General features: G+C 40.4%; 1 protein-coding gene across 3 annotated transcripts in view; it reads right to left on the reverse strand.

Moving 5' to 3' along the window:
* golim4 (golgi integral membrane protein 4) overlaps positions 1-11,726 on the reverse strand; it is a 72,401-nt gene extending 60,675 nt beyond the window's left edge. For 2 of the 3 annotated variants that reach the window (XM_008106064.3, XM_003218161.4), the window contains exon 1: positions 10,876-11,725. In XM_008106064.3, the coding sequence (XP_008104271.1) occupies positions 10,876-11,062 (187 nt within the window). In that variant the 5' untranslated portion in view covers positions 11,063-11,725. Of the gene's footprint in view, positions 1-10,875 lie in introns of all 3 variants that reach the window. The other variant, XM_008106063.3, reaches the window with a different exon arrangement.
* Positions 11,727-14,228: the final 2,502 nt, after the last annotated feature.

Raw genomic sequence — 14,228 nt, forward strand, 5'->3', positions numbered from 1 at the left:
AACTACGTAATAGGTTTACCCTGTTATTCTTTGAGTCAGCTCTGATGTTTGGCAACTCTGATGCGAACCTATTACAGGGCTTTGCCATTGCCTTTCTCTGAGGCAGAGAAAGTAAGACTTGCTAATTGTGGGTCTCAAAGCCATGCAGGGATTCAATTCCTGGTTTCTAGAGTTGTAGTCTAGCACTCAACTCACTATACCATGCAGACTCTAAGTTCACTTTAGGGTTGCCATCAGTCAGAAATGACCTGAAGGCACACCACAACAAACAAAGAACATTCAGCCTTTTGTATATTTTAACTGTATTCTATTTCATTATTTTAGCTGCTTTGACTCTTGGTTTGAGTGAAAGGCAGAGCATAATTACTGTTAATTATAACAAGAAAAATAATGATGTGGACATCATCTACCAGCTAACGGAACATAGCCAAAAGATCAACACCTGTCCACATCACCATTTACTAACCACAACATGATCATGTTGATGGAGTTTAAAAAAATCAGTAAGTCTTTAAGTGAGGAAGATATTCTCACCACAGAGAGAAAATTGAAGAAATTATTCATTTACCTTTCAAGAATGAATGTCAAGATTAATCACATCCCAACTCAATGCCATTCCTTTGAGACAAGCATTATAAGATTTCTGTGTAATGTTTTCATCAAATATTTTGCATATGCTGCAGTTTCCAAGATATCTTTGAAGACAGCCTCACACAGGGAGAACTGCACTAGTCTGGTCTGAAAGTTATCAGCACCTGAATTACCGTGGGTAGGTAGTTTTTATCCAGGAATAGAATGAACATAATGCCTAAAGAACTAATTAGAAGAAAACTACAAGGTAATTTCCAAATTGAAGTGATGATAAGATAGGTGCAGATAGTGAAATTTCCTTTACAGAAATTTATCTTTTCATAGATTGCAAATTTTAAAAATGCCCTATAAAGTCTTTTGATGCTATTTTTCAAATTTTCTCTTATTTCTGCCCCATCACTCACTTGACCACTTTCATCTGAAAGGTAACATGGTAAATGTCTAGACCTTCCGCACTATCACATTTCCTGATGCTAGTTTTGGCATGCAAGCTTTTTTAATTCTTCCTCAAGACGACAGAGCAACTCCTATTTAAAGCACTTTGGCAGGCTCAGCTAACATTCCTGCTCTTCCAAAATTACATCAGTATCCATTTCACAAAAGAAACAACTGGTCAGTCTGGACTGGAAATTGAGAAAGTAACTATATATAGAGATTTCTGCAACAATCTTGCACACTGTCATATATGCTTTAAATGTCAGTAAATGTCACAGCATGGGAGTCTTCACGACTTAGCCCTTGCAGAATATCATTTAATTCTGTTCTTTTATATTTCAAATTCAGTCAGGTCACTTCTTAATGCTATATAAATAATATTTTGAATGTGAGAAACATACCCAACACTTAATAGAGGCATATACAAGTGCAATTTTTATTCAAAGTGGGAGCCATGCCATTTCTCGGCATGCAGATGGATTTTTTATAAGGATGTACAGGTTGAGTATGCCTTTTCCAAAATATTTGGGACTGGAAGTGTTCCATAGTTTGGATTTTTTTTCAGATTTTGAAATACTTGCATATACATAATTAATTATACAGTATTTTAAATAATAGCACAAATAATTTTAAATTTTAAATAATAAATAACATTTTAAATACAGTAGAGTCTCACTTATCCAACATAAACGGGCCAGCAGAATGTTGGATAAGCGAATATGTTGGATAATAAGGAGGGTTTAAGGAAAAGCCTATTAAACATCAAATTAGGTTATGATTTCACAAATTAAGCACCAAAACATCATGTTATACAACAAATTTGACAGAAAAAGTAGTTTAATACGCAGTAATGCTATGTAGTAATTACTGTATTTACGAGTTTAGCACCAAAATATCACGATGTATTGAAAACATTGACTACAAAAATGCGTTGGATAATCCAGAATGTTGGATAAATGAGACTCTACTGTAATGAAACTAAGTTTGTGTAGAATGGAACCATCAGAATGCTAAAGTGTCACACACACCACAGCCACCTATGTGGAAAATTTTGGCTTTTGGGTTTCAGAATTCCAGATAAGGAATGCACAACCTGCAATATGTTTCATTTAATGATCTTAAATATGGAAGAACAGGTTTTCAAGACAGTAATACTGAAAGAGGAAATTTTCTGCTTTGGGTGTGTGCATGCTTTTTGGCCAGAGACCTGGAATCAACAAACATCTTCCCTCCAACTACAGGATGTTAAACACATGCCATACTTGACAAACACGCTAAAATATCTGGTCTTTCTTGTAGATTGCAACTCTTATTTTGAGAATTTTCATTACTATTATTAGCATGGATAGTTCAAAGCTCAAAAAATGGTCAAGTGAAAACCTGCAAAGATGCACATGCATGCAAAATCTTGCAGACTTGAAATTATTGTTGAAAAAGGTCAACTTTACAAGAATAGAATATTTTTATTAGGCGAGATCTCCCTTCCAATGAATATTTTGCACAGGTAGGACATAAAAATAACCCCATGATATTTGTTCAGTCAACCAAGACAAATGGATTTTTTAAGTTTAGAAAGTTCCTGTTAGCTTTCCTCTCCAGAGTCTTCATTATCCTCTCCTACCTGAGGTGACCTTCAGGGTATAAAAGTAATGACCATGTGAAGGAGGAGGCAGGGAGACAAGGCAAAGGACTAGCCATTCCTTCATAAATTGCAAGAAAGTGAAGGAGCAAACAAAAACTGCCTAATAGGGAAGGGAGATAGAAGATTCATGCACACATGCCACATGAAGTTTGGGCAGGGGAGCAATGGACTCCGTGGTGTCCACATGACATATGGGGCCCATCTGTCATATATCCATCAAGGCTGCTTAATGTGACCGTGTCCCACATTAAAGAAAGTTTTGAGATACCACTTTGTGGCAGCGTGAACAGTTGGACTGGTTCATATTTGGAAATGGCCGTGGTTGTTCATACAACAATCTCACTTTTCCTGGACTCTGCAAACCTGGAGTCAGGGGTCAGCACTTACCTTCCCTCTCTTGTGCTCAGCTTAGTGGTGATCATTGGGTGCAAAATTGCCAATGATTGTCACTCTTCACTTCCACTGATGCTGGATGCAGAAACTTAGCAATCAGGGATGATTAGGGGAAAGGAAGGAGCAATTCCTGCTCTGCCCCCTTTCCTCTTCTGCATAGCTCTGGCACTCCAGCCTGTATCAGCAGATGTGACAAGTGACAACCACTCGCAATTTCATGCTCAGTGGTTGCTGCAAAGCCAAGGGAAGAAGGGAGAAGGTAAAAGTGGTCATGGAGATTTCATCCAGCCACCAGGCCACTCAGTGCCACACAATATAGACACTGTCATCTGCCAAACTGGCTCATTGGCTGTTCATGCAGACACACATGGTGATCAACCGCAGTACTCCAGATCAACATCGCCATATGTGGTCTATGGGCCCAGGGTTGGTCTACATATGCAAATTGATAATCATTTGATAACTGTAGCACTAAGCAACAACCAGTATATTAAGCCACCATCAATAAAATGCCAAAGACTAAACTTTTGCATCATCTCTCTGCACAAACTATCCACTGGTGAGGAGTAATTTCTCCAGCCAATTTCGAAGTGTGAACAAAAGGCTTGGCAGGGCACAATGGGAGTTTAATTAATCTGAATTAAATAATTTTGGGAATACCTCTTTGGATACACTGCTCTGTGATCCATGATCTGTTGCTCTTCTGACTGACTGCTTCTGTATGGTAGTCTTTTGTATCTTTGTTTATTTTGATATGAAAAAAAAACCCTTTGCTTCAGGGAAAAATACCAAGGGGCCAAAGTTTCCCATACCTGAACATTTTCAGAAGCATGGTATTTTCCAATTTGGCATAATCAACTGGTGGCAGAGACATTTTAACTTCACAAAGGAACAGGATGTTCATTCCCAGAAAATGCACTTCAAATAGATTTGGACAAACACGAAATGCTGCCAGCGTGGCCCATCTGCCACACTATCAAACCTGAGCTAAAATATTTATTTTATATTTTGGTACACAGAAGTTTGGTATACACAGATTTATTCATTGTAAATAGTACTGGGATGTTTCAACTTTGGAAATATTTTGGACAACGTACTTTCACATTGTTAATTATTAACAAGTTCAAATACAACCTTAATTCCAGAAATTGCAAAATTTACTTTAATGAACCACAGCTTCTACAACTGCATGACAAAATTTGGAAAAATGTGAAACTCAAATGATAATTATTTTTGGCCTATAAATTAGTTCAAGAGATGCTGACTACTTCATTTTACACCAGAATTTGCAAAAACCAAATTCCTCAGGCACTTCTGCTTTTAAGATACCAACGTGTGTGAGGATGGTGGATTGGGATTTCAGAGTTTCAAGTTCACATTCACAATCTGCCATAAACGTTAATGCATAACTTTGGGCACATCAATCTAACTCAGCCTTACCTACCTCACTAGGGTGTCATGACCATAGAGTGAGCAACAAGAGAGCTATACTGCATTTAGCTTACTAGATGAAAGACAGAATGCAAATGAAATTTAAAAAATACTTTCACTGATCTCTAATCTGAAGGTCAGTAAAAAGTGATGAGATTTAATTTCACCAATGATCCCTTCACATGGGGTTGTTCTCTACAATATAACTGTCAACTCTTACTAATAGGGCATCACAATAATTTAGTATGTGCACTTTTTCAATATTACCCTATTTATTCATGTATGTCTACAACTTTGAGTCAAAACTGGGTTAGCTTATCCACTATGAATACTGTACCTTAAATCTTATCCAAAAAGGAGCCATCCTCTTTCTCTGAATATAGTGGCAAAAGGCAAGAGCCTAGTCCATTCTAGTAGAACCTAAAAGGAGTGCTGACCCCATTTAGGGCCCTTCCACACAGCCATATAACCCAGAATATCAAGGCAGAAAAACCCACAAAATCTGCTTTGAACTGGATTATATGAGTCCACACTGCCATATATTCCAGTTCAAAGCAGAAAATGTGGGATTTTATTCAGTTGTGTGGAAGGGGCCTTACTCTTTCTCTCTGGCATGGCATCACTGGTGGCAGCAGTGGTCAGAGGCAATTGGCTTTCTTAATTTTCTTGAGATCATGCAAAGTAGCAGGACACTGTTCACACTCCATAAAAATGGTAGGGATTCCAATTATTATTTTTACTGTTTATCACTTAGCTCTGCATTGATTACTCTTACTACCATTACTATTTCCAATATTCATCTACGTATAACACAATCACCTACAGAAAATGAAAAGTCAATATTTACATGTACTGTATCATGTTATTACAAAATGAAGATCTAATCTTGGTTATTTTATTACATACCGCATTCCTCTCCCTGTAATTACTTCATGGAGCATTAATTTTCACAAAAACAACACATGGAAGTACATTCTACTCTCACATCAGCAGTAAACAAAAGACATTCGTCAATTGTTTGGGGGCCTAGAACTACATTTTCCAATTAGCATGCTTCAACTACTATGGTGTAAAAAATCTAGGATCAAATTTTAGCTCAATTGTTACTTCATATGCCTTGAAGGTTAGAACACATTGATGATCTTTTGGTAAATTAAATTTGTATCTCTACAGACTACAAGAGAGACATGTGCTGTAGTGATTTCAGTGCCAGACTAAGACTCCGGACAACAGGATTCAGCAATAAAACCCACTGAATGACCTTGGACAAATCACTCTCTCTCAACCTCACAGGAAGATAAATGCAAGCCTACTCTGAACATTTTTTTTTCAAGAAAAAAAACTGTAATTGGTTTGCCTTAAGATCACCATAAGTCAGAAATGAACTGAAGGCAAAGAACTGCAACAAGCTTGCAATGTCTAATCTGCCAAATCCAACAAAGTCTGCCAGCGACATATGATGGTGCACCAGGCGATTCATCAATTCTCATTTCATTCTGCCCAAAATTGCAAGAATAGTCAAATGAGAGGCACTAAAGGTCCTAAAGTTACTTAATGTCAGGTTTCTCACAAAAAAGGAACTTTTCCAAGGAAATAGGTTCCACAACATTTGGGTTATTTTAAAAGTACCAACAGATTTACAATTATATAACATACGTAAGATACTGCATAGCATATATGTGAGACATATATATGGTATGATACAATACATGTTATATGTAACAATTATCTCAGAGTATAAGTATGCTGGGAACAATACTGTATAATAATATAGTAACCATTTTACATTTGTGGGTTTAACTTCCACAAATTTAGTTCTTCACAGATTATTTGCTGCCACCCCACACTGTTTTTAACAGACACTATAAGAGTGGTGAGGGGGAGGAAAGGGCATGTAAGAGTTGGCCAAGCCATCAGGGCAGCTGAGAGAGTGGCACTCATAGAATCATAGAGTTGGAAGAGACCTCATGGGCCATCCAGTCCAACCCAACCCCTTGCCAAGAAGCATGAAAATCGCATTCAGTGCAACCCCGACAGATGGCCATCCAGCCTCTGTTTAAAAGCCTCCAAAGGAGGAGCCTACACCAAGGGAAACTGCACATACCCAATAAATAAATGAATGAGCAAACACTCTGGAAGATCTCTCGCCTTATGTACAATATAATATTATTAACTGTCTGATGGAAACCACAAATCTACACTTTCCCTGCTCCACCACAAGTTGTGCCACACAAAATAGTAGTAGTGGCTCCAGGGAACACGCTCAGTTCGTTCTGCAAAAACAGCCAGATAAGGTGGAATTGATACCAGCTCTACTTTCACAAAGACACCTCCACCTGGAGCTACTGCTTGCATGCAGGATGTACAAGATAAGCAAAGAGGCATTTTGTTGTGGCATCCCAACTATGAAATACCCTTCCCACAAAAAGTGTGACTAGAACCCATTGTCATAGTTTCAATACCATCTTAAGAACTTTCTGATGTTGATTAAGGAGAAATCTGTAGTTAACTTCAAACAAGACTGGGTAATATCTCCAATATTGGCTTTTTGAATCAGAAGAGTGTCATCTTATAAGGAAGGGATGTATTCATGTTTTTCCTTCTTTTAATGGGTGTGGAAAATTGAGAATATAAAACTATCAGGCAGAGAATATAAAGGCTAAGTACGGTAGTGTAGATTTGTATATAGTTAATGTTCAATGGTGGAGGGCTCTAACGCATGTAGCAAAAATGTCTTATGGTTTATATTCTTGTTTTGTCTGTTTGTGGGTTTGCTGTTAGTTTTTCTGACTTAAAATTATCAATAAAAAAGAAATTTCTGATTGCCAGGTCATTTTAGTTGGTTGATTTTGTCTTATTGTGCTTGTTGCCATTTTTTGTTTGTTTATGCTTTAAAAATGTATTGTATCATGTTAATTTTATTTCTAAATCATCCTGGCATCCAGCAGGATGAAAAGTGGCTTAAATATATTTTAATAAGTGTAATAAAAGTGGACTCATCTAAATTCAATACTGCTTGATTCACAGTAATCATCCAGCCAGTGTTTGGAATTGTTTTCTCTTACAAACAAAAAGAATAGAAGTATGGTACAAACTATATTAATTAAATTATGAATTACACTTAATGAATCAAAAATCCCCCCTTGAATATTATTGGATAGCAACATTATTCAACTACTAGAGCTGATTGAATGGAAATTATTTACACAATGCAACATTAAATATTGAAATCCTCCACTACAGGATGTGGCAATGGTTGGGATGACTTTCGTACAGGGACAAGAGCTACTGTGGCTCTGCAGAAGTTGTTAGAATAGTTTTCATCTTTATCAATCACTGGACACACTCACTGGTGCTGGCAAAGGTTGGATTCCAAAAGCACACAAAGGGCCAAGAAAGGTGAGATTAAGGTGGAATGGGACTCTAGAAAAGTTCCAAAAAGTAAAACCCTTCGGAGGGAGGCAAGTCTGCATTGTCTGCCTGGCTTTGGATTGGAGTGAATTTGGCATAATGCCACTGCTGGTCAAAGAACAACAATCTCTGTGACCTGTCAGGCCTGAAAACGGGGCAAAGTTCTGGGCATTTCCCCCTTGAACCAGTCAGCATGACTAGGGCAATAACTCAGAAGCAGCAGTCCCAGGCTTTTTACTCACCTCTAAAGCTAGAAAATGGAAATGAAATGTGTGCTAACTGCTGCCAAACCCTGGGAAGGACAGAGAAAGACTTCTCTCTCCTCTAAAGCTTTTGTGGCTTTAGGACAACTCAGTACAAGAGTATGCACATGAGCCCAGCAACAGCAATCAGGAAGGGCTATGGTGCACTTGCTCCAAATACCCCTTTGATAATCCTGCCTTGGCCACTCATTCCACACCCGCTGCTTTACAGGAAACAAATGGAATTTTCAAAGATGCCTATCAAACAGTGCAGAGCTAGTGGGAATGTGAAGAATGTTATGGGAAAAAATGCTGAATCTTGACAGACCCTGATTTAACCTCAACCACCCCACTGTTCAGCACCCCTAGGCCCCATCTCCACTGTCCTATAATGCAGCTTCTGAATGCAGTTGAGCTCCATTATAGGGCAGAGTAGACTCATATAATCCAGCTCATTATAGTTATAATTCTAAAGCTCATCACAGTTATGTTTAATTCTAAAACTGCATTATTGGGCAGTGTAGATGGTAGCACAAATCCTATGTAAAATCATACTACATATTTTTGACATTAATATTAAAATCTGAAATACAGTAGAGTCTCACTTATCCAACATAAACGGGCTGGCAGAATGTTGAATAAGCGAATATGTTGGTTAATAAGGAGGCATTAAGGAAAAGCCTATTAAACATCAAATTAGGTTATGATTTTACAAATGAAGCACCAAAACATTATGTTAGACAACAAATTTGGCAGAAAAAGTAGTTCAATATGCAGTAATGCTATGTAGTAATTACTGTATTTATGAATTTAGCACCAAAATATCACAATATATTGAAAACATTGACTATAAAAATGCGTTGGATAATCCAGAACATTGGATAAGCGAGTGTTGGATAAGTGAGACTCTACTGTATATACTGAAAGTCTTTACTTTACTCAATGCTTCAGCAAGACTATTCTAAATTAGGAGTACAGTTACACTGACCACTTAGGTTGCTACCACAGAGGAGGGAAAAGTTTTACTGCGCAGATGATTACATGTGAAGTCCTGGAACCAGTTCAAGGCCTGGATGGTGTTTATATGCACCACAAAAGTTGGTCTCAAACTGGCTCCAGGATCTGCATTATCTGTGACTTTACTGCCATGTTGGAATCCACGGAACAATGGATTCAAACTGAAGGAAGAGAGATCAATTTAAGTATTAGGAAGAACTTCCTGATGGTAACAGCCTAGGGATGTGATGGAACCTCCTCCTCTAGAGCAGTGGTTCTCAACCTGTGGGTCCCCAGATGTTTTGGCCTTCAACTCCCAGAAATCCAACAGCTGGTAAACTGGCTGGGATTTCTGGGAGTTGAAGGCCAAAAACATCTGGGGCCCTCAGATTGAGAACCACTGCTCTAGAGACTTTTAAGCAGAAGCTGGATGCTCACCTCTTGAGGTGCTTTGACTGTATGTTCCTGCATGGCAGGGGATTAGACTGGATAGGCCTTGGGGCATCTTCCAACTCTATGAGTCTATAAATCACGTTTTTTTCACCTCCCACATTGCAATTCGCATGTGTGGAACAACAGAGCAGTTTTACCATCCAATGTGGTTTACACTTAGGACCTCATCACACTAGAACTTGGATCTACTTAAAATCCACTTTAGGAAGAGGGTTTCAAACATCTCAGCCAGACAGTCCTGGGCTTCACCAAACTACAAACCGCAGAATTCTGCAAGAGGCAGAAACCAGATTTAAAGTGTATTCATGTTCTAGTGTAATGAGGCATTAAGGCACACTGATGCACAGTATGGGCCCAATTTAAGAATATTACTGGACTTTGCTTATTTCTGTTTAAAGCCCTAATGTGCATTCCTTCGCACGTTCTTCACATGCATCATCTAAACAACATTCTCAAGCTGTCTTCAAACTGCATTAAGTGATTAGTGCAGATGTGGCCTAACACTCCTATCACCAATTGACTCATTTAGCCAGAAACACAGATTCAGAAAAGAAGTTATAGTAAATAGAAACAATGATGTGTGATAATCTATTTGCAACTCTACTTTTACTCCCTGTCTTTAACTTTTTCAAACAGTGTGTGGTTGTACATGCATAAGCAGGTGTTGGAGCAACAGATAAATAATGGCACATAGGCTACAAAAGTTGAATGAGAACGTTAAGGTTGCATCTACAAAGTGGAAATAATGCAATTTGACACCACTTTAACTGTCAAGGCTAAATGATGTGGAATTTTGTGAGCCAAAGCTCTTTGGCAGAGATGACTAAACATCTTGTAAAACCACAACTTGCATGATTCCATAGCACTGAGGCATGGAAGTTAAAGTGGTGCCAAACTGTATCAGGCATGGGCAAACTTTGGCCCTCCAGGTGCTTTGGACTTCAACTCCCACAATTCCTAACAGCCTACTGGCTGTTAGGAATTGTGGGAGTTGAAGTCCAAAACACCTGGAGGGCCAAAGTTTGCCCATGCCTGCTGGGGATGCACCCTGAAGATGAAAAGAACTTTGTAGGCCTCCCAGATGACAGGACCTGGCTCCTGTCATCTGGAAGGTCCTGTCATCTGGAAGGCCTACAAAGGTCCTGTCATCTGGAAGGCCTACAAAGTTCTTTTCATCTTCAGGGTGCATCCACAGCAGGCATGGGCAAACTTTGGCCCTCCAGGTGTTTTGGACTTCAACTCCCACAATTTGGTGGATCAGAGAGAGGCAACTTCTTTTACCTTGGAGTTGTGCCGAAAGGGCCTCTTGGTGCTGCTGGTACTTGATGGAAATGGCCTCTGCCTTCTTGAGCTGGTTCTGCAACTCGTAGTAGAGCATGGCCCCGTAGATGAAGCCGAAGACCACGGTGAGGAGCAAGAGGGACTGCAAGATGCGCTTCTGCTTTCGGGAACACATCCCGTTGCCCATAGTCCTTCCCTTGGGGGAATCCGGGAGCTTGTCCGCCTCTAGACTTCAGCGTTCAGGCAAACCTCAGCATGGGGCACGGGCATCAGAGCCATAGACCCTGACCCTAACGAGAACTCCCTTGGGCCTGAAGTCTTGCCAGGCGTCTCAGGCCATCCTGGAGAGGGCAAGTGGCCAGGGAAGAATAGGAAGGCCAAAGGAGGTTGGGGCTGAGCTCCCCTTCTTGGTGCTTCTTGCCCTCTGGATGGGGCCACATCCACTTATCAGGGTAGAGAAGGCATCCCGGATTGGTTCTCTCCTCTTTCGCAAATTACTTTTTATTGAGTAGAGAGGCTCCCTGAGGGCAAATCCCAAGGTTATGGCCCGCCAAGGTCTCTTTTGTTCCTGGCCCACCTGACTTTCCCTCTTCTTCTGCTCCAGGCGGGCTCCTGCCTTGTGCCTCCCCAGGCACCCTTCTCCAACCGGGGCTTCACCCTCCTCCTGCCTCCCCTCGGGCTAAAAGTTCCTTTCTCTCGCGGAGCAGGAAGGGCAACTTTTCCCCCGGGGGCGGCTCTTCCTCCTCCTCCTGGGTCGCCCTGGCCGCCTTCCAGCCCCGCACTTACGTGTCACCTCCGAGGCTCAACTGCGGGATTCCCGCCTCCTCCCTCCCACTCTCTCTCTCCTCTCCTCTCCTCCGCCTCCCCAAAGGAAGTCCCGCTCTGGACACGACCTCATTGGGCGAAGCCCCTCCTGGCTCCCCTCCTCCCCGAGGGGCAGCGCCGGCGCCCATTGGATGCTGCCCACGTCCGTCTCGGCCGCTCGAGCCCCACTCCCCCCCCCCCCACCAATTCCAGTCTGGAGCGCGAGGGAGGGGGCGGCGCGAGGGATTTCCACGGGGGGCGGGGACTCGCCTCCCCTTCTCTCTCTCTCTCTCTCTCTCTCTCTCTCTGTCTTTCCTCTTCGGTCTTTCCCACGTAGCCGTGAACGCATGGGCAGCGCGCGAGTCTGTGGGCCCTTCCACGCAGCCCTATAGCCCAGAGTATCAAGCAGGAAATCCCTCATTATTTGAGTCTACAATCAAATGTGGGATTTTCTGCCCTGATATTCTGGGATATATTTGAGTGTAGACTCAAATAACCCAGTTCAAAGCAGATACTGTGGGATTTTCTACCTTGATATTCTGGGATATAGGACTGTGTGGAAGGGCCCTCTGTGCAACCTGCTCATTGCCCCACGTAGGAGAGATCTTAGGGCAGGGGTCCTCAAACTTTTTAAGTGGAGGGCCAATTCATTATTATTATTATTATTATTATTATTATTATTATTATTATTAAACTTTATTTGTACCCCGCTAGCATCTCCCGAAGGACTCGATTCGGCTTACAAAGGCCAAGGCCTCAACACACAATGTAGCAATACAAACAAAAGGCAAATAAACAATTAAACCGTATAAACCACAAGCAATAACAATACGCTAGAACACAATAAAACTGGGCCGGGCCAGAGTAATGGGTACAAGATTAAAAGTGCTGGTGTGACAGGTGATATATAAGGCTTATAGGGCAAGTGCAGAGTGCGATGTGCGATCTTAGTTCTAATAAAGTGCTTATGGGACTTGGTATTGGAGATTTCCTATTAATCTGGGAAGGCACATTGGAACAGCCAGGTCTTCAAATTCTTTCTGAAGACTGCCAATGTAGGGGCCTGTCTGAGATCCTTGGGGAGGGTGCTCCAGAGTCGGGGGGCCACCACAGAGAAGGCCCTGTCTCGTGTCCCCACCAACCGCGCTTGCGACGCAGGCGGGATCACGAGCAGGGCCTCTCCAGATGACCGAAGTGAACGCGTGGGTTCGTAAACAAAGATGCGGTCACGGAGGTAGGATGGTCCCAAACCGTTCAGGGCTTTGTAGGTAAGCACCTGCACCCTCAGATTGTTGAGGGGCCAAATTATCATTTGAAAAAAAGAACAAATTCCTATGCTCACTGCACATGTCTTATTTGTAGTGCAAAAAAACCCCCAGCAACAATTACTTATTTATTTATTTACTACATTTATACCCCACCCTCTCTCACCCCGAAGGGGACTCAGAGGGGCTTACAAGTTGTATGTACATACAATATATTATATTATTAGCATAGCACAATATTAGCATTATATAATACTATATTGTACTATACCATTATACCATAATATTATAATATTACATTTAATATATAATATATAATTAATATTATTATATTATACAATATTATTATATTATATTATTATTATTAGCCACCCTGAGTCCCCTATTGGGTGAGAAGGGCGGGGTAGAAATACTGTAATAAATAAATATATTGTATTACATTATAATATTATTATCAATATTATATGTATACACAATATATTATATTATTACCATATCATTCATTTACAATATTTCATTTCCAATATTAGTAAATGAAAGAACAATACAATATTTAAAAATAATTTTAACCAACATATTGTAAACTTATCAGGATTTCAGTGGGAAGTGTGGGCCTGCATCTGGCCAATGAGATAATCAAGTAGGATTGTTGTTGTTGTGCCTTCAAGTCATTTCAGACTTTGGGTGAGCCTTAGTCTAAAACTGAGGGCGGGGGCCAGGTAAATGGCCTTGGAGGGCCGCATCGGGCCCCTGGGCCTTAGTTTGGGGACCCCTGTCTTAGGGCCTTTCCACACAGCCCTATAGCCCAGAATATCCAGGCAGAAAATCCCACAGTACAGTAGAGTCTCGCTTATCCAAGCTTCTGGATTATCCAAACCATATTTGTATTTATTGTTTACTTATTTATTATTACATCATTTCTACCCCGCCCTTCTCACCCATCAGGGGACTCAGGGCGGCTTGCAATATAAACATACACATCAAAAAACAGTTTTCATCAAATTTAAAAATCCATCAAGATTAAAAATTAAGAATATACATTAAAAATATACATAATTATACATTTAAATATACATTTAAAGCGCTTTCCATGTCCAGGTGGGGTCTGCCAGTAGGTCATATATTCATATCTCATTTTGCTGCTACTCATGCTCAAATGCTCAAATTTTTGTAGTCAATGTTTTCAATATATTGTGATATTTTGGTGCTAAATTCGTAAATACACTAATTACTACATAATGTTACCGTATATTGAACTGTTTTTTTCTGTTGATTTGTTGTAAA

Source organism: Anolis carolinensis, chromosome 3 (assembly GCF_035594765.1).
Source record: "Anolis carolinensis isolate JA03-04 chromosome 3, rAnoCar3.1.pri, whole genome shotgun sequence".
In the NCBI taxonomy this organism is placed as follows: Eukaryota; Metazoa; Chordata; class Lepidosauria; order Squamata; family Dactyloidae; genus Anolis; species Anolis carolinensis.